Below are 24,328 nucleotides of genomic sequence, written 5' to 3'. Positions count from 1 at the left end.
TACGGGGAAATGTTACACGGACTGAATATGGCTGAGGGACACGCATCCTTTACGGGGAAATGTTACACGGACTGAACATGGCTTAGGGACACAATACGCCTCCTTTACGGGGAAATGTTACACGGACTGAACGTGGCTTAGGGACACGCCTCCTTTGCCGGGAAATGTTACATGGACTGAACGTGGCTTAGGGACACGCCTCCTTTGCCGGGAAATGTTACATGGACTGAACGTGGCTTAGGGACACGCCTCCTTTGCGGGAAAATGTTACACGGACTGAACGTGGCTTAAGAGACACGCCTCCTTTGCGGGGAAATGGTACACGGACTGAACGTGGCTCTTTGCGCGGGAAATGTTGCACAGGACTGAACGCGGCTTAGGGGCACGCCTCCTTGGCGGGGAAATGCTACACAGGACAGAACATGCATGGCTTATGGACACGTCTCTGCGCGGGAAATGCTGCACAGGATGGATACGCATGCACGGTGCGTTGTAATGAGTCTTCGGGAATGAAAAATTCATGGTTGCCTATTCATGCAAAATCAATTTTATGTTGTTTAACGGTTTCTTTCAATATGGGACAGACAAAACTCACCGTGTAATTGATGTGATGATTAAAAATAGATTATGCACAGAGCTACCTCATCAGTTGGCATCAAAGCTTGATATGCAAATAGTAGGGGAAAATTAAACAGTATATGTCTGTCTTTTCACTTGTATGAAATTTGGTCATTCGATACAATGGCCAATTTAAGAACAATATGACTGCAACAATCATTGCATTTTGTACAACATCAGGCTTAAAGTATAAAATTCCCCCAAATGAAGACTTGCTTGGATGTCAAAATCAGTTTTGTCAATTCCTTCTTTTTCTTTATGTCAACATCATATAATAAATCTTTAATGCAACAACCTAACCAAGGGAACACCATACCAGTCTGAGTCATACTATGATGGCTTGCCCTCACTTATCATTGGTTACAACATGGAAGCAGAGGACTTGAGTAACTTGTTCGTGCCAACTGGTGGTCGACTATCAGGAAGAGACACTGGTGGGCCAAAAATTAATGCATAGGATCAATTACCCCTTGATTTTGAGTCCTGACCAAATGTAGCATCATGCACAGAACACCAGTGCCTTAAAAGAAACCTAATGTACTTGTGTGAATGGGCCTCCATGATGAAAAAAATATATATTAATCAGTAGAATGTAAAATTAAAATAATCATTGCTTATCATATTAGATGATTTTCATCTAACTGTCTTGTCACTGACCAAAGAGCAGCCATGCCGTGAGGACGATGGTTTCTAGCTGTGATGATGGGTATGACCTGTGCAACCTTTGTCCAGTTTGCACTAGTAGTGTGGTCAATACTCAGGCAATAAACAGCATGCATCTCTCTAGACTTCATCTCAACTTCTTTCCATTACGTAAGATCTTTTTACAAAAGTACTTTATCCCCAGATGATAACAGCAGATCCATGTCTCATTTGTAACCATTGTGCTACACATTTCACAAGTTAGTATTGGAAACATTCCCACTTGTTTATGAGTACCGTAATACTATGACATCAACACAGACTATACCAACAGCAACTGCAGTTCTGTGTAGGGATGTATGTACATACGAGAAGATATGCATAGTTGACTCTAAGCTACCTGTGGCTTTATGACTGGGCAGCACAGTGGGACACAATGACTTACATGCCACTGTGGTGCCAAAATCCCCATGATAGTGCTGTTAGAGACCTATGTATCAACTGACATTCAACTTTATTATTAAGTGTTGTGGATCTCAGAAATGGTCATATGAAATTTGTCAATAGAGGTGTGAAAAGGGCTGTCTCAACCTCACTTTGATGATGTCATGGAGCTAACTAGGATCAACTGTTTTATTATAAAGTACGAATTCATATGATCTCTTTTATTATGTGCACGGTAGTTAGTTTGTTGCTATAAAAATATGCTCCTGGTACATTGGCACAATTACCAGATAGCTTATAATAAATGTACTACCACCACATCCTCAACAGAGGCAGAGGACTGCTGTAGTGCATGACATCACCAGACAGTCAGTGAGAACCTCCAGCCCTGAGTTTTAGGTGTAGGTGGAGGCCAATGTGCCGTGTATTTTGGAATGTAAGTGTCAGGCTTCTACTGACCAGGTTTAGCTATAGTTGATACTTCACCCTTACAGTCATGAAGTTTAGCATATCCAAAGTTTGTTATATGGAGGAATTTATTGAAGAAGAGTTGGATGAACATTTTTTTTTTTTAAGATAAGGATATAGTTTATTGTGAATATGCCCACCTTATTCCCAAATTAAAAAAATTAAAACTACAGCTGAAGTGAACCAGACACACAGAGAAACATTCTAGGATATTCACATGTACAAACACAGCACTTTCTATTTCTACTTATATTTTCTTTGTACCTTTCTCCAATAACTTTTTAAGTATCACTCTTCCAAAGTTTAATAGTTTTGTCGTTCTCCAAAGCTCCAGAGGCAATGATGTTTTGGGTTGGGTGACAGGCAGTGCACAAAACCACATCTGGAAAGAAAGAAAATGTATATTATAATTATGTATGAGAAAGATGAAGATCAATATAAAATTATGTCTCATACAGTAATATCTGAACAATCTTAAAGTTCCTAATTCTGCTCTGGTGTGCACAGTGCATTATTGTTAACATGTCTCTGATTGTCTCAGCTTGTGGACAATGGTAATTAAGTTTAAACATGTCACAAACTACATTAATTAAGTAATTAAGTTTAAACATGTCACAAACTACATTTTGAAAGTGATACAACAATAACATTACCTGAATGGCCTTCAAGTTTCTGTACAATTTCTTTGGTTTGTAGGTTCCATATATAGATGTAGTTGTCTTCTGAGCCCGATACAATCCACTGAAAACATGAAAATGCAATTAGTGACTATGATACTCATCTTAATGCAGTTTTATAAATACTTACAAGAAGTAGGAGTGGCTTGAGGTAAACACACCAGAATTACTGAAGTTATAAGATCAGACATACTCAAAACATTTTAGTGGTTAAATGATTTTGTCCTTAAAAAATACTACTGAACCTGAGATAAGTACAACATTAACCTGAGAGAAAATAGCAAGGACAGTTTGACAATTGAAATAAATCTCTTCTTTATAAAGTAACAGCTATATGAAAAACATAAAATCAGATGCTCACCTTTCCTCCAGTCACTGAGAAATTTGCAAAGATACAATATTTTTCATTCTTGTGGCCAGTGTAGGTTTTCAAGCACTTTCCTTTGCTATAGTCCCATAACTTTAGGGTGTTGTCAAGGGTGGCTGCAAGGATATACTTTCCATTTGGAGAGAACTTCACAAAAGACACTGGTGGGTTGTCATCATCAATTAGGGTCTTCAAACACTGGCCAGAGGTGGTGTCCCAAATTCGACTGAAAATGGAAATAATGATAATGCTGCGGCAAATGGATCTCAAGTATGACTAGTCTCTTATTGCTACAGTCAACTGAAGAAAGAACAGTTCTTCTTGGACAAGGGAGATGAAATAGAGGTGAAGCTGTTATATACTAGTGCAAAAATGAAAGCAATTTTTCTGAGCTACCTTGTGATTTGGCAGTGAAGCTTTCCAATTGATACTGAGGAAATAGCACCTAGTTGTGATATAAATGTAAACTTGCAGATGCTTAGAATACTACACAAGAGACTGTCAAAATAGAGTTGATAGGGGATTCTTTAATTTTTAAATAGAGAAAACATGATCTGCATCAGTGAGGCAGTTCAGTGGGAGCATGCTACACACTATACAGTACTTCACAAAATCAAAGTACTGAGGCTGATTGTGTTTTGTATTAATCTATCCTTTGTTGTATGTTTACACTCCCAAGGAATGCCACCACACCTATTACTATCATTTCTTAAGGTAAAATGCAAACAGACTGCATATCCATTTTTAGATTAATTATTATGTTTTGATAAAGTAAGCCATGTTTAATGTTTCCCTCCAAAATGTAGGATAACAGGGGTAAGGTACCATAAGCCGTCATAGCTGCTAGAGACAATTAGGGTTCCATCTCGATTGAAGTTGACGGCACTGACTGGATCTGAGTGTGCTGGGAGAGTTTTTAGACACTTGCCGGTCTTGACGTCCCATATCCGTACACTCTCATCAAACTGAAAATTTTTTATGTTGTTGGTTAGTGAGAAACATACATTTCCAATCAAACCAGATTATATTGTCAACAAGAAGAAGAAAACAACATGAATAAAAAGTGAATATACTAGCTACTTACAGAGCCTGAAACAATGAGGTTTGACTGGGGGTTAAAGTTGCAGCAGAACACATAATTGCTGTGGCCCTTCAAGGTTTTCACACACTTTCCCTGTAAAAAGAGTAAAGTTGATGCAACTCATACTTATGGTCCTGGCAAGCACTACATAATGGTTTCTTATGTGTACTGATGTATTCAGAATTAAAATCTGAGAGGCTAACTGCCAGTGATAGACATTCCTTGGTTTAATATGTTGAATATCATTCTTTGTTCACGACTTGAGTTTTGTGCTTAAATTAGCGTATTCAATTTGTCTGGGGTCTTATATATTATGCTGTTACTTACTGAAGCAAGTTCCCAAATCTTGAGCGTCTTATCATCGGAGGCGGACACAAGCAGCCGGCTGTCATGTGACCACGCCACGTCGCTGATCCCTAGCTTGTGGCCAGAGAGAGTTTTTTCAAATTTTCCATCGTAGGCACCCCATATTTTGATTACTTTGTCAGCGGCTGAAAGGAAAAAATATACCTCATAAGAAATTGTCCTGAAGTATCATCATCATCAGCAGCAGCACAACAAAAGCCTTTCCCAAAATTTTCTACTTCTCTTTGTCTGATGTTAGTGTATTCGATCCTGCTTTAGCAAATACTCTAACTTCATCTCTCTCCCTGGTTCTCCTACAGTTTCTGGTCTATGTATGGTACGGTCTGCTTAAGTCTACTTCTTATTCTACTTTGCCATAAAAATATCTCCAACATTTGTCTGTTCTCTAATTCATGATGCTCCCTTCTTGTCTCTCTGTGTTGTGCAAAGCATTTTTATCTCCTTTCCTTTTGTGTACTTCTTAATTTCTCTCTAGATCTTTTGTGATCTGCCAAGTTTCTGAACCATACACTAGGGCTGGCAGGATATACTGATTGTATACCTACTGTCTCTCAGGGAAGTGGCAGGTAACAATCACCTCCAGTAGCCTAACAATGACCCTCAGTTACAATCACCCAAAGTAACAACAATTTCTAGAAAGTCAGTCTTAGTAGAAGCATATTTTAAATGAATTCATATAAGGTTCAAATTTCCTGGTTAATTTATTTCTTTTCACTTAACCCTGAACACATATTGGTAGATCTAAATTGAGAAGACTGAGAATACTTACATGAACTTGCTAACCAATCTCCTGTTGGGCTGAACTTGACTGATGAGATAGCTTTGGAGTGGCCAGACAATGTGTACTTTAGCATATAATTTGGTTTCTGAAACGAAAAGAAAGGTTGAAATGTTAAACCCACTTGTCCAGGACTTGCTTGTTATATTCAAACATTTCTTATAAACTTGTACTGCTGAAAAGAGGAGTCGTAGGAAAAAACAAAGGGCTCTTACTAGGGTGTGACTTGCAGGCTTTGTGCTGGAAGAGTTTTCACTGGATCGCTGTTCCTCAGTCATGGTGGCTGCAGAGATTCATCAAGACTTTCAAGAGAGGCTCTGTGGAGGAAGAAGTGCAAGTATTAGAAGGTGCATGCACTAAACTATGAAAATAAATATAGCCTATATATTATTTTTTTTAATCATAAATACAGGTTCTTTTTCCCACAATTGTAAGATAACTGAATGTTATTAGGGTAAATAAATGCTATTAGAAGGGGTGGGCTGGACCAAGTTAAGCAGTGATGATTATTTTATCTTGAATTTCTTTTGTGCTACTCATAAATATCAGCTCATAATAGGTAGTACAAAATTAATTGTTTCTACTTAAGTTTATGTTAGGAACTGCTATGCTTGCTCAAAAAGATATTAATGTCTGAAAACAGCTGTCCTACCTACTAATTGGCAATATCAATCTAATCTAGTCAGATACACTAACAATCTAGAACAAAAAATTGTCAAGTTCATTTAAAACACATCAAACCTTCAGAAAAACAGACTGGAAACACCTATACACTCACACCACCAATAACAAGTGTTCTCAGTAAGGCAGGTAATCATTTACACTAACCTTTATGCCCTTGGTTAAAGTGGCCCCTGATATCTCCTAAATTAAACAATCTACTTGCCTTCTTATCACATAAATGGGCTCAGCAAACCACTCAGACTCAGAAGATAGAAAATTATGCACATCAGATCTTCTATATGCAACACAAAAATTAATACATTACACTATACTGACATACAACTGTGCCAATTATAACTATTTAGCATTAGCTGATCCAAGAAGATGAACCTCTTTAACCAGTGGAGCCAAGTTACTATTTAGCAGGAATAGGTTACTTCCCTTAGTGTCATATGGTTACCACTTCATTGATGATAAGCATTAGACTGAGGTTAGGTTAGTTAAAAGAATGTAATGTGGCAGGAGATGGGTTAGGTGTTGGCCTGCTCTGCCTTATTAAAATAGCTGCAGTTCATGATATTCATCTGGTTCTTAGCCACCACAGGATCAAGGACATGGGTAATGGAGATGCGCAGGTGTAGCATATGTCCTAAATTTTATCTAATGAAGGTTTTTCACCCTTGATAACCTTAAAGTTTTACCCCCATTGATTAATGTTCTCGTACCGATAAATTTCCTGAAGTATGCCTATCTCACACTGGCAGAGAAAACGATTTCATGAATGAATAATTTGCAACAGGAAAGCAATGTGGCAATGTGTTGTATGCACACACAGTACTTCATACACCACAGAGGTGTCCTCAGTAAGATGGGGTTACTTCTGGAATAATGCCCTGATGGCTATTACTAATGTTTGTGTGGCAGAATTTGTAAAACAAACACTGAAAAAGAGAAGTGTGCCCCTGTTCATAATAATCTTTTCCCTAAAACCCAGTAGATATCCATAATTACACTCAAACCTAAATGGTTGAGCACATGGAGGCATAAGGGGTGGAGTCAACATCAGCCCCTGACCTGCGAAGCTGCTGAGCTGTCATTCCTACACCAACAAGATGGTGGATACTTGTCAAATAACAGGTGTTAAGTCAGGTCAGGCTGGTCAGGTCACAGTGCACCTGGGTTTCTGTGGTGTGGAATGACCGCAGTAGACTCAGTTTTAGTTCAACTGAAACCATCAGCATTGCTAATCAAAGCTGTTGCTGAAACCAATTTACATATGAGGTATTCCTATTCCAGAAAAGTTTACAGAGTGCTTTAACCCTTTTAATACGTGACGCAGACGTTGGCATCACAGTATGGAAAGGGTTAAGAGGAAATGAAAGGATTAATCCCCTTCTAAACCTCTTAATCCTCTTCTAAACCTCTTAATCCTCTTCTAAACCTCTTAAGAGGAAATGGAAGAGGATTAAGAGGTTTAGAAGAGGATTAATCCTCTTCCATTTCCTCTTAACCCTTTCCATATTGTGACGCCGATGTTGGCGTCTCAGTATTGAAAGGGTTATAAGCTGTTAAAACTAGGAATACAATGAATGTTATTGTTGGTTAATGGGAGATAACCATGTAAGCCAAGAAACATCAGTGAATTAGTGGTGTGATAAACTTACAAAATCTCAATATTGGTTTGTTTCCATTTAATATGTAGAAAAATATATTAGTATTTACAAAATAGTTCTACCGCATCAATAAGTGTACAGTGATAAAAAATAATAGCCATAATGGATAAGACGTGGCCTGAAGGCAGGAACTGAGGCGGCGGGCATGAGCTCTCTCATCTGGGTATGCGACATATTGCTAGCACGAGACTGACAGTTAATGACAGTTCGGCGGCATCAAAATGAATGGGATTAGATGCCCATATCGACTCCACCAATTCTACCTCCATGGTTGAGCAAGGCCAACACTGAACCTGTGTACTGCCAGTCCACTTTTTTAAACTAACAATCTCAACTTAACCGAGGAATATTGACCAATAAAATTAGTAACCTACTGCCACTTAATTAGCTGCTCATAAGAAATAAAAAATCATATGGATTGTTCTCAGAATAATGATCAACACTTTATATATATCTACCAGAAAAATAGTGCAACTCCAAAACAACAAGCTTTTTCTGAGGTTTCCAAGTCTGAGTAGGGGTTATGAAATGAAAACAAGTAAGATGGCACCACTATAAACACTTGCCTGCGCCATGATGGGCGGGGGCTGAATACCATCCAGGCCCCTCAAGCAAGCCTACCGGCGCTATAGGCATAGACGTAAAAAAAATTAAAAAAAGAAAGAAAACGAAGCAGAGCGTAATTACTAAAGTGGACAGGTGTGTCGATATTCCATGAAAAATGAATAAACTCATGGGTTCACCACTTGATGCAGTGCACGGTGAGTACTGGGCAATCCCAAAGCTATCACTGTGTTCTGGCTAGCTTATCTGGATGATCTATGACAGTTATCCCTTGCTATGCTTAAAAAATTGTGTACAGCTTTATCAATACACGAGATTAGCATTGCAAGAAAATTATCAGTTCCACAAGATGCTATAGCAGGGTGAGGAAATGGGAGTCCCAGCTATAACCAGACTGAAATTTCCTCTCCCTCTACTTCTGACGGTTGTTTCTACTATACAGAATAAACTGGATGAGCTATGACAGTTATTCCTGGATAGCTTTATCAGTGCACGAGATAAGCATTGGAAGAAAAATATCAGTTTCACAAGGCTATAGTGCAGGGCGAGGCATTGATAGTCCCAGCTAAAACTACTGACTGTGAATTTTCCACTCCCTCTACCTCTGACGGTTGTTCCTTACTATACAGAAGAAGAAACTAGAGAAAGCTTTATCAGCACACGAGATAAGTGTCCTCAGAGAAATATCACTTTCCTCCCAAGATAGTATACTGCAGGGTGAGGAACTAGAGAAAACTACATGCTGTGCTTTAACCATCTTCATCTCTGCCAGTCCTCCCTGCTACATGGATGATAATACTAATAATAATATGCAGGTCTTCACCGTTACACGAGGGACGGAGCAGCTTCCTTCTACGGGCCGCCGCCTGGCTCCCAACACAACAACAAACACCGCCATGTGAGACCCGCGCCGCACCGAGGACACCTTTTGCTTAAGGGGAAAAATACGAAAATTAAGCCTCGTGCACTATTTTCCCACATTCACCTTGAAGAATAGGGATGAAATGAATGTGAGACGGAGGGCTTATCTGGAGTTTATAGTATTTAGGAGATTTTGCGGTAGGGAAATGCTTGGCGAGCGTTCAAATAGTTGGAACCTTGTACGCAATGTTACCATGTCCCGCGTAATGTTCTGTATTTCATCATTATTTCTTGGTGATTCTATGCTTACTCGACAAAGAGATGCTGCTGTATGGGAAGTGCATAATATGGGGTTGTACGTGGTAGTCGGTATTATAGATTCATTCCATTCAATTCAGTATGAATGGAACATAACTTGCAATCTAATCTACGTAGCATAACTTTTGGCTTCTTCTGTGGACCTCTGCCGCTTTGTATCGCTTCTTGGGCCCTATCTTTAGCCTTTCTTCCCTTGTAGCCTTTAATTATTCCTCTCTCCACTTCCAGCCAAGGATGTTTTCATGTGTCTCGCTCTTATAATGTCTCTGTGCCTTTATTTCGTCAGTCCCAGTGCAGTTCTAGTTCTAGTCCCATTCCCCTCCTGTCTTTCTTTCTTCCCAGTTCCCACTCCTCTCCTCCGCTGATTTGCGTTACTCGTCCTTTAGTTTTTAGAAGCTTTCGTCTTTGTGTTCCGAGACCTTTACATTCTATTATAAAATCTTTCAGGTGAAGTCTGGGAACCCTGAGAGTGACGTCATCGTGCGAGCCATGATGGTGTGAGAGGCCGCTGAGGTGCAGACGCTCCCCGCCCTGCTCATAGGCCAGCCTCCCCGCGGCATTTTACATGTTCGATGCATCCGTACGTCACGACATGCATCACCTTTGCGAGGGAAGGTGAATAAAAGGCAGCTGTGAGAGTGAGGATGATGAGGGAGTGGAGGTTGCGTGGTCATGTGACATCCATGGAGGACCAATGAGGAAGAAGCGGAGAGGCTGACCATTCCTCCCGTCATCTCCAGGGCGGCCTAGGCAAGCTATTAATTTCCCTGCCATGCATCAGAACCCCGAAAAACGCATGAGACAATGACGAGAAGGCGAAGAATTACTCCCCGATGAGTGATGATGAGGGACTGGGACAGGTTGGATGCGTGGTCATGTGACTTGCATCGACCAATCAGGCGGCGGCGTTGTGGCCAAAGAAGAAGAAGAAGAGTGTGCTGTGGCGGCGGCGAGGAGCCATTGTTGCCCTGCGTCACCGTGGCCACCGTTATCCCTCACCATCATGGACGCCCGGAGCCATCCAGCCCACCACGGCTACCAGCACACGCCCACGCCCGTCAACAGAGGGTATTCCACCATTCCCGTTGGTCCGCGTTGACGCAGCTCAGCACTCAGCGGTCAGCACACATGAGCGTCAGGGTCCTCTGCGTGCCAAAGGTTGAGGCGGCCATAACTCTAAAGCGCTCTTCGTGTACCGCGTTATAGAGCCCGCCAATGGATTTAGCGCGGGAAAAGGGCTCGGCGGCGTTCTAGAGTTCGTAGAGCGCGTGCAGGTCGTGAGATAGAGCCCTGAAGGTCCGGGGACAGCCCTGTGGAGCGTCCTGCTAGTGCGCGGGTCCCGGCGGCTCTGCCTGGCCAAGGTTGAGGCGGCCATAACTCCAAGGGACTCTCCGTGTACCGCGTTATAGAGCTCTCCAAAGGCTTTAGCGCGGGAAAATGGCTCAACGGCGTTCTAGAGTTCGTAGAGCGCGTGCAGGTTGTGAGATAGAGCCGTGAAGGTCCGGGGAGAGCCGTGTGGAGCGTCCTGCTAGTGCGCGGGTCCCGGCGGCTCTGCTTGGCCGCTCGTCCCGCCATTTTGAAACCAAAGCCGTTATGGCCGACGCTAGAGCCCCTGCCTTGGGAGTTTTGCGGTGATTCCTGACGCGGCCATGCGAGTGTTTGCTGTCCCTGTGTGCCAGTTTGTGCCCGAAAGACCCGAGACTGTGTTGGCGTGACCAGTGGTGATGGAAACGGTCTGAGTGGCGAGAAAACGTCCTGTGTGTGTGAGGCGCCGTCCCTGGACTGACTCGGGGGTTTGTTGTGAGTCCGTTTGCCTTGTTTCCTGGCTTTTCTCTCGTAGCGAATATGATTCCTGGGCAAACTAGACTGTGAGTATTGCAAGTGTGGTTGGTGTACTCTGTAGAGGTGGCGGGGGAGAGATAAGTAGAAGGGTTGTTTATTGACCCAGGGGGACGGGTGCAAAGCATTGCAATGTCCGTTACACGGGGTTATGCAATCAGTCCACAGGTATCAGGTAGGGCTAAGTAAGGCAGCCTCCACACCCTGGCCAGGAATCTACTACTTTTTGGGCACAGAAACTGCACTTAGGGCATGTTTGGGAGGGCCAGGCAGGCATGGCTAGGGATGGCTTGGGTGTGTGCTTGCTACCCCATAGCACCGAGTTTTGAGGCATTGCTTGCACGTGTAGTACCCTGTGAGTGCTTATGGTTGTTTTGTATGCTTTGGTAAGGAAATGCAGTCTCCCTTTTTCCTTTTTTGGGGGGATGGGGATAGTGTTGGGTCCACCTGCATGTTTACAGTTATGGCCATCAGATATATTTGAATTTTACCCGTATAAGGGTACTAACCTAATGTGGCCATTTATAGCGATTGAACCGCCAAATAAAGGAACAATCCCACCCAACACTGATTTATATATTTTTACACCTATTAGGGACTTTTATATTTTTTTAATCAGTGGCTGACTTATTCACCTATTAGCTAGTAGAAGACCCTATTTAGCCATCACATTTGTTTCATTGTTAATTATTGCAACCAATCGCACTTACATTATATATTGCATTAACGTAACCTTGGAAAATAAATAACCTAACCCCACCAAATAGGGCTTTAATATTATTTAAATTGATGTCCAACTTAATTGCAATATTAGTGGGCAGAAGCCTTTGATAGGCTAGCTTGCTTTTGTATTTACTCACTATTGCGATTGGGTTGACCAGCGTTTTTCCTTAACCTAATCCATCCAAGTTATGTTTTAACACCCCTTGCAAAATTATTAACCTAACCAACAAACTATGGAATGAAATTCTAATATAGCAATACAATTCCAGTCTATAGTTATTTTTTTTAAATATGGTTCGCACAATATTACGTAATATTAATCTATTGATGCCCCTATTGATTTTCTTAACTATTGGTAGGTATTTATTAAAAAAATACTTCTATGTTTTGATAGCAATGTAACCCCACCAATTGTAGCTAAACTTAATCCTAAGTAACGTATCCACCTACTAACTATATACTTTTTTTAAAGAAAAGGCTGATCTGGCGTCAATATTACCCGACTAGCTCCCAGTCGACTTTCCATTTGTATTACAGTGATCATTATGATTGCGTTCATCTTCATTTTTTTTTTTTTTTTCATGTCTATCAGTAAACCTAGCCCTGGCAAATAAAGTAAACTATATATTTTTTATCAGTGATAGAGAGCCACAATGTTAGTAAGTGGAAGCCCCCCTTTAGTCTTTTTTTATGATTACGGGTATCTACAGTCTATTTTTAATGATTACGGGTATCTACAATTTCTCATGGTAATCTAACCCCTCTATATATAGTTAATACTCAATTCTAACAAAGCGTAAAATAACCCCTTTTTTGTCAATCTCGGCATTAGTTTTGTATGCGCCTAGTTGGCCATGTGTTGCTTTTACTTTAATTATTGCAGTTTGTTGGTCTATGGTTTCAACAGTAACCTAACCCTGGTCAATGATTTCATCAGTAACCTAACACCTACTAAAAATATTATAAACCTATAAAAATAGCATGATTCTGCCAAAGGGTTATTTAACCAAATTGGTATTTAAAGTGTTAATTAATTTTTGTTCTGTAATTATTTGACTCAGTATCATCTATTAGTTGGTGGAAGCTCCAATTGCCGGCCTCCCCCATTATATTTTTTTTACTGATAATTTGTGCAATTTAGTCCAGTCACAGTTCATCATGAACTTAGAAACTTCTAATACAGTCATAATCTTCCCTGATTAAATAATATGACCTGACCAAATATAAAATTGTTTTATTATAGTTTTCTTGAATTTTATAACTGATCTTATCACACTATTAGCAAATGGAATCCCTCACTATTTGGCTAAATAAATATTATTTTTATGTCAATCCACAAATTTCAATGGTAAACTAATCATGTCATATTAAGTAGCCTAGTCACATCAAGCAAATTAATCTAACTAACAAATATAAGACCTTCATCTAATTGGATTATTGAAGGGTTAGCAAATTGCAATATTATTTAGTGGATAACCCCATAATGCTGTTCTATTAGTTTTTATCAAGAAGTAAGGCAGTGAGGTCTAAATATACTTTTCCATAGCCTAAATCCCACAAAATAAATGAATATAAATTTGTCAGAGACAACCTAGCAATGTCAAAAGGGTTTGCTGTATTCATTCTTGTATGGGACAACTAACCTAATTGCACTATTAGCAAGTGGAAGCCCCAGTTTGGTTGTTCTGGTTGTTTTCTGGGGCAAGGTCGGCTTCTTTTTTTAGTTACCTAACCTGAAATGTTGATTAACCCTGCCAAGTGAAACAACCTAACTGCAATAAATAACAAATCATAATATAACCTGTGGGAGTAGCGAGTATCCCTGTTGGGCTGACAAACTTAATTACAGTGCTGATATGACTGTTTTCAACCTTTATGTAGAACAGACTCTCCCCATGACCTTGTCACTGATCCCCTCCCCTCCCCTATGTGGTCCAACCACCACATAGGGGACCTCAGGGTCCTCACCAGACACATGACATTGGTGACCTAAAAGGGAATACTTGAGACAAAGGTTGTCCCTGGTTCTAGTAATTTATCCTGAATATAGTTACCTAAATCCATTAAATTAGTAACCTAATCCCATTTAATGATGTAGTCTAACCCCATCAAGGTTTTTTGTTCTTAATTTTGATGACTAACCTACTGCAAAGTTGTTGCAGAATTTGATTCACAAAGCATGAAATTTGAATTGAAAATGTTAAGAGCATTGTTCACATGGATCTGCCAAGCATATGCGGGTCCCATGCAACCCCCCAAGGAAGTTGAACGAGAATGTGTGCATGTGGTTTAGAGTTGTGAATGTATTGAGGGTAATTTTGTGATGTAACATGGCCTTGCCAATATCAGTTTCAGTATTTGTGATTGTTGATCAGCATATGGTAAAACTGGAGGTTGAATACTACATAGTTCATTTTATAAGAGAATATAGCTGTGAGAACTCCACGACAGATTCGTTTAGGCATTGTATCATGAAGGCGGAAGGCTGAAAGTCCATCCTGGTCCAGCTAGGTTTGCTAGACTGTATTAGTTGTATTAGTTACAGCTGATGTGCTTGGCAGCCACACAGGTGTGGACTGCTGAAGGTTGAAGAGGTGGGAAGCTTATACACGCATGGACAGTATCTACTGCATTGTAACCAAACAAAAGTTTGTCAGTATATGGTCCTTTGAATAAGAGGAATTTGTTTGTCAATTTTTTGTTGCTATAGCCATCAAAAGAAGCATGTAGTTAGTTAATTGCTTACATGTTTTGGAAATTGAACTTTTGTCTCTCTTATAATTACGTGTTTCACTGTAGAGTATTCAGTGGGTTTCAGGGTATACAATTATGCCTGCACATTGCACAACCTTCACTAGTCACTTAGGTATTGCATACAGTCACATGGCATTTTTGTAAAGCGGTGGTTACAAATATTTGGTTAAGGTACAGATGAAAAGCTATTTCCCAGATGTGAAGTGTTTCACCGTGAAATTTTGATATGTTTAATTTCCCCAATGAATTTTCAACTCCCTCTTGTAATGAATTTCAATGTGAAACTTTGAAATAGAATGAATTTCATCAAATTATTGTTGCGACTCCATTTCTGGCCTCACTCCGTACCTTCTTCCAAACTGAAAACAAAGCATTAAGATACTTATGAATATGTAACATTAAATGGGGAAAAAAACTGCCATGGGGAGCCAAACCTCGTCGTGAATGTTTGTTGTGTATTTGTTTACTTAGGTATGTCAGATAACTGAAATTTTATTTACTTTATTATATTTTTTAGTGATTATAATATTTTTGGGGGGTGGGCAAGGGTTTGGTCAAGCTAATGGAGCTCCACACATGCATTTGTACTTCACCAAAGATATCAAACTCTCAAAGTCTGGAACAGTTTTGTGAGAAAAAGTGTGAAGAAGTGTGTGGAAGTTTAGATATAAAAAGGATAAGATTGAATGAGTCAATATATTCACCTGATAGTCATTAAAATAGGGTTCTTCTTCAGTTTCAGATATTTATTAATTTTGTACTCACTTGAATTGTGCACATGCTCATGCGTGTGTCCATTTCTGTGTTGAAGTAACTGTGCCGTATACTCTCTGATGTAACGAGGTGAAGAGGTAGTGTTTTCGGTGCCTGAGTTGCAGCTGTTGGGTGGCTTAATTTTTTTCCTGTTTTTGCGTTCCCTCATTTCTACACTTGTGTTCTTAATTCAGAATTAGAGCTGCTTGTTAGTTGAGAAAATAAATGTGATTATTTTTTAATCCATCCATCTACGTTACTTTTCGATATCTATTGTTTATTCAGTGTAATGAATTATATACTTATTTAATTTTGCACACATACATGCATGTACAAGTATAAATGTGTGTGTTTGTGTGTATGTATGTGTGTCTGTGTGTGAATATGCGTGTGCCTTTGGGTTTGTTTTTGGTCGGGTGTCATTCTCTACCTCCCATGATGCACTGTGTCGCAGCCAGTAGTTAGCCAGTACTAAAGTGGTAGACGTTCTGGGAAACTCATTAAAGAGGAAAAAAAAAGGTGTGCTTCCTAACCCCTTATTCCTGCCATGTAACTTAACTGTCTTTTGGGCTTGGGATTTCCTTTTATTGGAGATCTTGTTTTTATACATATGATTCTTCTTAGGGAAATCTGAAACTTACAGCCTGCATTTTTCATAGTTGCTTTTGGGTTTTGTTTCACCTTTGTTATCTATGGGTGCTCTGCAGACAATTTTCATAATATGATGTTTTAATTTTATGGTTAAAGTTTGTTGTATCATTGGTATCTGTCTTCATCTATCTACATATACTTCATATATTTACATGCTTTATCAGGTATATGGGAGGTCATGTAGGGCACAGTGACTTCAGGCTGTCTAGTGGCTTACAGTTCAGAACTTCTGTCCTTTTAATGTTACCGAGTTCAGTGTCTGAAACGATCTTTATTTAATCACATGTAAATGTTGAAAGGAGTACCTGCTGCCTTTTCCTTTAGTAAAAGCCTGTATCTAAAGGATAAAAGTGGTATACATTGATTTGAGAAAACAACTATAATAAAGACCTTAAATGTTGAGGAAATTCTTAATACCCTAAGGATGCTCATTAGCTACAACAAAGTAAAAACATACAAGAATCGGTAATCAATTTGCAGTGTCAAATTTTTGTATTAAAAATAGTCCCTTCACTATCAAGACACATAGTTTTCATAAATAAATAAACAGTGAACTAAAACAAATAGATACAGGATTACTCATTGGAGTTGCTGTGCTGATAATTAAATGAAGGGTGTAAATGAGTTTTATAACTTTTTGAAACATAATTTTATAAGTTTGCGATACCATTTCACCATTCATAGGGCATTTCAATTAATTTTAAGTTTTGTGGTTAACTGTCATTAGAAAAGGATTGAAGGTGAACATGATTTATGTAATGGGGCTTCCCTCTCTGCGAAGTAATAGATCAAAAGTTATCTAGCAGGACTTTTTGGTAGAGTTAGCTGGAAAAATTATTGGTGTCACTCATGGGAGACTCACTTTCTAACCTTGGAGCTCATAAGATATGATAGGCCAGTTCAAAATTAAGAAAAACATGAAGCACATGCAGCTATTTTATTTTTGTTTTCTCTGGGAAACTTAGATTACAAAAACAGAAGCATATCATACTACATGTTGTACAGATTTGTCTTGTTGAAAGATAATTAAGTAAAATGTCAAGGCCTAAGATTATTATGTTGACAAAAAAAAAGATACTTTGTGTCTGACCCATCACTGTCCACATCCTCGTGGCCTCCATCTTGACCTCTTGCAGCAACCAAGGAAATTCCTCCTTCCCCCAAAATGATTTATAAAATTGTAAGTATTCCTCCATAACATCATCTTGACCCATGGACATTGTGTTAGTGTAGAAGAAACTATACACTTTTCACTCACCAAAATTATTTACTTCCTGCTTAAATGAAACCTGCAGATAGTAATCTTTTCCTAAGAACATGTTAAATTTGTAACTGCAGCTAAACATACTAATGACACAACCCAATGGTTATTTAATTTTCTTTAATTGTAGGAGGCTATCTATATGCTTGCATGCATCTGTCTTTTTCACCCTATGGCAGGCATTGTCAGCCCTCCATGTTGCTTGATCTCCAGCATTCTCTCAGCTATACCCATATCCTGTATATATGTCATTCTGCACAACCTTGTTCCATGACTCCTTTGTATAACTTGCTACTCGACCATCATTCAAAACTCTCACCCACCTCACTCCCATGACTGATCCATCTGTTCTGCATGCCTGAACCACCTCAACCCACCCCTCCACATCACTACACTTATACATTCCAGTCACAGCCTATCTCTTTATGCCCTTATCTGAATCAGAATCCCACCAGGCCTCTTCATTCAGCAGGACACCTTATATCCTCTTGACCATTTACTTCTTTATGCTTGAGCTTGTGAACATCCACTTCCTTCACTACTTAGGTTTTATTACCATATAACATTGGATATCTGATAGAAGGCGTATACAGGCATTCTGTAGTCTGAAGGGAAAGCCCCCTTAGTGTCAATGAGGTAAAAGCTTTTCTGGCCCCATCAATTTTGCAAACACCTGCTACACCTCCTGCATATAACACCAGAAAAAGTACTTAACGTTTTCCTTTCTCAGTTATCTAAGATTGAGACATTAAATGCATTGATGCTACTGTGCCATTAACTAAATTTTCATATAGAAATTCATAGGTTAGAAGTTTCATAATCTCTATCTCAGGCAACAGTTTAGTATTGCAAAGATATTTCTTGCTTTCTATAAGGTTATTTATCTGAGTTGATCTAGAAATGAACACCCTCTTACAGTACTGGCCCTTGTTTATTTTGGCATAACTGATTCCATGCAGCACATAAAATTAGCTAAAAGACTTTCAGTATCATTATTACAAAGAAGGAAGCTTAGTGTAGAAATGTCTGGGATGTTAAAACAGCATCATGGGAAGGTGAGAGTGACTTTGTGTGCTTGGCTTTTGGTGTTCATGATGTATGCAAGATGTGGAAGGAAAGAGTGCTGGATGTTTATTTTCAATAGAGTTGGCATGCTAATACCCGATACACACACACACACAGCTCCAAACCACAGTTGGTACCTTCTGTTATCTGTGCTCAGACCACTAAAGTTGTTATTGCTGCCTGGAGCAGCTACTGTCCTCCCTTGAGCAAATGGGATATGGGTACGGGAGATCCCATCCTTACCCATAGATCAGTCCTCTGAGCTCAAAATAGCACTTTGTGGAAGGGTATTGGTTGGTGATCACAAGTCCAAAGCATGATTTAACCATGGGTGAATGACACACAGGTACGCGATTAAAAAAATAAAACCTTCCAGGTGTTTTTAAAACTGGCACTAGTTAGTGGTTGTTCAAAGCACGGTCAAATGCTGTCTTTGGAAGTAGTTAAGTCTGACAACACTCTGTTATCACTTAGCCTTTAAAACTGCAAATTGGGGTGGCCAAAAATTTTGATGGTGGTTGATTTACGGTGATCTTTTTCGTAATATATGTTATTTTGCCGTCTTTTCTAAATTTTTATAAATGATTAGAGCTAAAGCTGTTTTAAATTATAGGGTCGTGCATTTGTAGGGGTTGCTTTGGTATTTGCAGGCTCAGTGGGAGGTATTGAGGTTTTTACATTGCAACATAACCCTAAACATCAAATGAAAGGCATTCACATTTCTTTGCACAGCAGAATTACTTACTCCAAAATTTTACTGCTGGCGATTATTACTTAGCAATATTGATACAAATGAAAACATAGGTATTGGTTTGGTGTATGAATTCCATGATAAGTAATAGCCGCTCTAAGGGTGGAGGTCTGCATGTGGCAGCTACATGAAAGACTGATGAGATGAGGGGTACTCACAGGAAATTTGGGAGAGGTGACCATTTTCGAGTCTTCAAAAGAATAGTGGGTCAAATAGGGGTACATAGGGAAGACCTGCTGGTGGAAGAAGAAGAATGGGACATTTCTTGGAGCAATAAAAAGAAGAAAAAAATGGAAAGGAAAAAATAGATAAGTAAGCAGTTTTAAAAAGTGCAAACAAGTGCAGTTTCCGAATGTATCACCTAAGGAGATGGATGGTCTATAGGCTGAAAGATGGGAGCAAAGAGAAATGATAATTTTATGGAGAAAAAATATGGGGTAGCTAAATCCTGAAATACTGATAACTGAGGTAGATAAGTAAATACTCACACAGCCCTAATCCTTGGTTGTAATACGGGAAATAGATCTAAGTTGGTGTTAATAAGTTTTATTATCATTTTACCTTTATTTCTTTATATTTCTCAGTGAAATGTATTCCCTACCACATCGTGTTTGAAGTAAGAGGCAGCTGCACGTCAAGTCTTATAATTTTGCAGGAGATTGAAATTTGGAATGTATTTCTCCATCAGCTGTCTGGCTTAGTGTTATGATGGTCTTTATACACCTGTCCACCCTTATTTGCTGGGTAGGGGATGTAGACCCCGCGAATAGAGAGTTTTTGATGTATAATTGGTGCGCCCCCTCAGAAAAGCCTCTAGACCTGCAATAAAACACTCACAGCAATTTATGCATAAACTGTACCTAATAGAGCATTCTCTTTACCTGAACGCAGCATAAAAAGAAAAGTGTTATTCATCAGCTATTCATGCTATAAATTGCACTGTAATTTATGGAAACTTCTCACAAATACATAGTCATTACAATCTCATTTTAAGGGAGCGGTGTCTACATTACTCTTGTCGAGGAACGTCAAAATTCAATCCATATTTTGGTTTATTTATGCAACAATCCTTTTATAACGAAGTATCATTCCTGTGCAGACTGAGTAAAACACTTAAATCCCTTTAATAATAACAAAAGTACACTATAGTTGAACCATCACTTTGCTTGAGGATACCACAGAACCGTTCTTTGAGAAGGGTTTGCTCGTTGACTCTTTTGAAGGAGTAACTATTGTAGAACATTTATTGTGGATTCCTTTTTCACTTACTTGTCTGCTTCTTTCCGTATAATATTTTACTTGCCAGTACTCTAAAAAAACTGTAAATTTGAGGGAAAAGGAATAATTAAAAATGTGACACTAAATATATTTATTTCACTCCACATAAAGAATAGAGAAAGGGTTCCTCTTTGTGGCTACATATTTGGGTTGCCTACGGTCGTGATATTTTTATCTATTTTGCTAATAAAAACCACTTAGAAACTAGGTTTTACCACAAAACTTTGAGACTGTTGCTATCATCACAATCATATTTTAGTTTTAGTTTCACCAAATCTCGGAAATTATCGTAGATTTCAGTGCAGCGCTCCCTTAAGGTTAGATACCCACCACAAAGTTTTCGCCATTTTCTTTTTCAACTTAATTGCTTAAGCAGTACTCACTGGTACTGGTACTGAGCAGCCTGGTACCAGTGCCATGTCTTACACCCAGTTCTACTTGTATCAGCATCAATACTGGTACCTGGTCAGCCCCACTGCTGACATGGCCGGCTTGTTTACGTTTATCAGCTGAACAGCTGCTTGTTGTTATGATACAGTTTTTATGATCCATTTCATACTTTTATTACCTGATTTTTGTAGAAAAAACTTTCATTGGTAAATAATGTGTATGGTATGATATGCTTAACCCCTTCGCTCCGTCGATGTCAGCGTCCGACGGCGTCACCGTTAGTCCTCTTCTAAACCTCTTAAGAGGAAATGGAAGAGGAATTTAGAGGAGGATTGAGAAGTTTAGAAGAGGATTAATCCTCTTCCATTTCCTCTTGACCCTTTCCATACTGTGACGCCGACGTCTGCGTCATGGATGGAAAAGGTTAAGCATCTGCAGTTGAAAAATAAAATCGCAGGGACTTTGTGTTGAGTACCCAACAGTAAAGTGGGGATTTTGATAAGTACTACATATTTTAAGAAATTTTTGTAAATTACGGCATAGTTTATAGTGTGTATAGTTGATGAATGATGCTATTTATGTTATGCTGCTTTCTATATGTATGCATCATCCATTCGTTAAGTACGGTTGTATAGTCCCTTAGTGGACCGTGAATGTTTGGAGTGGTGCTGCAAAAATTCCTTTGCAGATGCCTTTGTGCAATAGGGGGATAATCCACAAATGTGGAAATTAGCAAGCAATGAACCCAGGAATACAGGGGGGCAGGTGTATTACAATTGTTAATTTATTTATTTGCTGAACTTATTTTTTTGTATTATCTTTGGGGAGAGTTGCCAGTAATAATTTTTGCAGTTGTTCTTTACCATGACTTCTCTTCACACAGGGACATAACAATGGAGGAGACTAACGGAGGGGGCATGCAGGTGGACTCTCCCCCTAAGGTGGGAGGTAACGTTGAGCCCCCACCAAGAGAAGAACCCATCATAGACCCCATCAACGGCATTGTACAGCCCCCCTTCACCCCTCCATCTCACAGACCTGGACGTGTTACAAATCAGCTTCAGTACATCCAGAAACAAGTGATGAAGACTGTATGGAAACACCAGTTTGCTTGGCCATTTCACCAGCCAGTGGATGCCATGAAGCTCAATTTACCTGACTACCACAAAATAATTAAGCACCCTATGGACCTGGGCACTATTAAGAAACGCCTTGAAAACAAATACTATTGGAGTGCCAAAGAGTGTATACAAGACTTCAACACTATGTTTACTAATTGCTATGTGTATAATAAGCCTGGTGAGGATGTAGTGTTAATGGCACAGACCCTAGAAAAAATATTTTTAACAAAAGTGGCAGCGATGCCCAAAGACGAAAATGAGGTGGAGGATGCCACGAGCAAAGGTGGCAAGGGGCGTAAAGGTCGGACACCATCAGTGCCAGGAACAAAGCCCCCTAGACCACCCTCAGTTCCCTCTGCCCCGTCTGTGACGACCCCAGCCACGGTGCCGGTGGTCACAGTGCCCCCCGTCATGAGTGCCGTCACGGTTGGGGGCGTCACCAGCGCCAGTTCGCCAGCCTTGTCCAACTCGCTCTCTTCCCCACCAACGGCCACCACCATGGGGTCATCTCAACTGCCATTACCCATGAGAGTAAGCACCCCGCCAACCACCACTACTGTGCTGGGTTCCACTGCTCAGCCCACCGTCCCAGCGCCTGCGTCTACAAACTCTTTTCCACCGGTGAGTAGAACCTTCTTGGTTTTTAAAGATAGTACTTGGATTTGTGCTTGATTACTTTCCAGAGCATCTCACAAGTACTTAGGTTATGCCTCACTGAATATAGGTCATCCTTTTCCTGTATGTACACTGTCCTTTGAAGGGCACAGATTTGCTCATCCCTGTTCTCTTTTCAAGTCTATATTCACTTGGTCACTCCATCCAGCCTGTCAAAACACCGGCATGTACCATTACTGTTCTTGGCACACACTTTCATCACCCATTACCCATGGTAGGTTGTGTATCCTTTTCAGCTATTACTTGGCCACTGCAGGACAAAGGTCCTCCCAACATTCTCCACCTCCCTGTCGGACATTAGTGTACTTAGGTACAATTCTATGTAAACATGGATGCATGGCAGGAGAGCAGCAAAGGGCAGACAAGTAATAGGTGCCTTGGAGAAAAGTGTATTTGAGTTAAGAAAGATATGAGAAATGGTTTTATCTTTCCAACTCTGTCATATGAATCAAGAGATGAGGTTGTGGAAGTCAGCAAAGCAATCACTTATTTGTGCAGTGGAAATAAGCTGCAGAGTTTCATGTGATGTGTCAGGGTGAAATGGAGGAAGCAATGAAAGCATGTATGAGAGGTTTGGTGTGGGTGCAGAAAAAGGGCAGTTGTGGAGTGGATGAAAGGATGAAGTGTGATACTCCACAGGTGGTTTGGATACGTAATGAGAATGACCTTGTAAAGAGATTCTATGAGGTTAGGATTGGAAGAAATGGTATCAGGGGAAGACCATTAGCAAAATGGATCAACAGAGTAGAGGAGTATTGTAGAGAGAGTTGGGATTGAATGTACAAAGGGGGAATCTTGTGTTGGAAATGCTGCTCTACCCCTAGTCATCACTCTACTGCCCTCCTGACCTCGCTTCTCATTCTAGCTTCCTGTTCACATGGACATCTCTTACGTGCCACAGTTTCTTTTTTGAGTTTCCAAGCATAATAGCTCAATGTACCTCCTTTCATTACAACAAAATCTTTCTTTTATCCCCATCGATTTCTCTTGATCTCTCCCCATGATTTCTCTTTGGCCACTGTACTCTATTTAGGAGCAGTAAGTAGCAGGCTTTTTTTTTTATTTATTTATTTATTATTATTTTTTTTTTTTTATGCCCTTGCACTGTCTCCTCTGCTGTAAATAAAAAAAAAGAAATGCTCCCGTGACAGTTTATAATATTAACTGGTATTCATTTTTTTCTTTTCACGCCATCCCTTTACATCATTATCTCTTCTCTCACTTCTCTCAGGTATTTCTCAGCCATGTTCATCTATCTAGTGCTTTGAAATTCACTCCAAGGTCTTCCCTTTGTCGCTCTTCACTGATTATATTGTGCCGGTCATCACTGTTACCTGTCTGAAGTATGTCAATGTGTCAAGTTCTATCTAAAGCACCACTCACCATGTAACAGTTTTTGCTTTGCCACCCTTATCACTGCTCCCATACACAGTCTCATTGCTCGTCATTCCATCTTGTCAATCCACATGTTATTTCCAGTTTGCTTTCTTCCCTCCATATAACTTACCCATGTTTCTAGGTTCAGGTTATTTAGAAGTTACTATTTG

The 24,328-nt window shown here is 39.8% G+C and overlaps 2 protein-coding genes across 12 annotated transcripts in view; one reads left to right on the top strand and one right to left on the bottom strand.

Moving 5' to 3' along the window:
- Positions 1-699: 699 nt before the first annotated feature.
- On the bottom strand, positions 700-9,460 carry LOC126981324 (protein will die slowly). 2 transcript variants are annotated; one of them, XM_050832325.1, is made up of 9 exons: positions 9,327-9,460; positions 5,657-5,758; positions 5,433-5,529; positions 4,625-4,788; positions 4,301-4,390; positions 4,042-4,181; positions 3,211-3,442; positions 2,826-2,913; positions 700-2,554 (listed from the first exon to the last, which is right to left on the bottom strand). In XM_050832325.1, exons 2-9 carry the CDS (start codon positions 5,717-5,719, stop codon positions 2,454-2,456), a joined length of 975 nt encoding a protein of 324 aa, XP_050688282.1. In that variant the 5' UTR covers positions 5,720-5,758; positions 9,327-9,460; the 3' UTR covers positions 700-2,453. The 2 variants fall into 2 exon arrangements, with proteins under 2 accessions (XP_050688282.1, XP_050688276.1); XM_050832319.1 differs by lacking the exon at positions 9,327-9,460 and adding an exon at positions 9,165-9,319.
- Positions 9,461-9,963: 503 nt separating this feature from the next.
- Positions 9,964-24,328, top strand: part of LOC126981261 (bromodomain testis-specific protein-like) — a 54,415-nt gene continuing 40,050 nt past the window's right edge. For 3 of the 10 annotated variants that reach the window (XM_050832169.1, XM_050832152.1, XM_050832145.1), the window contains exons 1-2: positions 10,157-10,638; positions 21,869-22,727. In XM_050832169.1, coding sequence (XP_050688126.1) covers positions 10,361-10,638; positions 21,869-22,727 — 1,137 coding nt within the window. In that variant the 5' untranslated portion in view covers positions 10,157-10,360. The other 7 variants (XM_050832185.1, XM_050832160.1, XM_050832203.1 and 4 more) reach the window with 6 other exon arrangements.

The sequence above is a fragment of the Eriocheir sinensis genome, chromosome 4, assembly GCF_024679095.1.
Source record: "Eriocheir sinensis breed Jianghai 21 chromosome 4, ASM2467909v1, whole genome shotgun sequence".
Classification (NCBI taxonomy): Eukaryota; Metazoa; Arthropoda; class Malacostraca; order Decapoda; family Varunidae; genus Eriocheir; species Eriocheir sinensis.
Note: the sequence above shows the minus strand (reverse complement) of the source record. Positions and strands in the feature narration are given on the sequence as shown.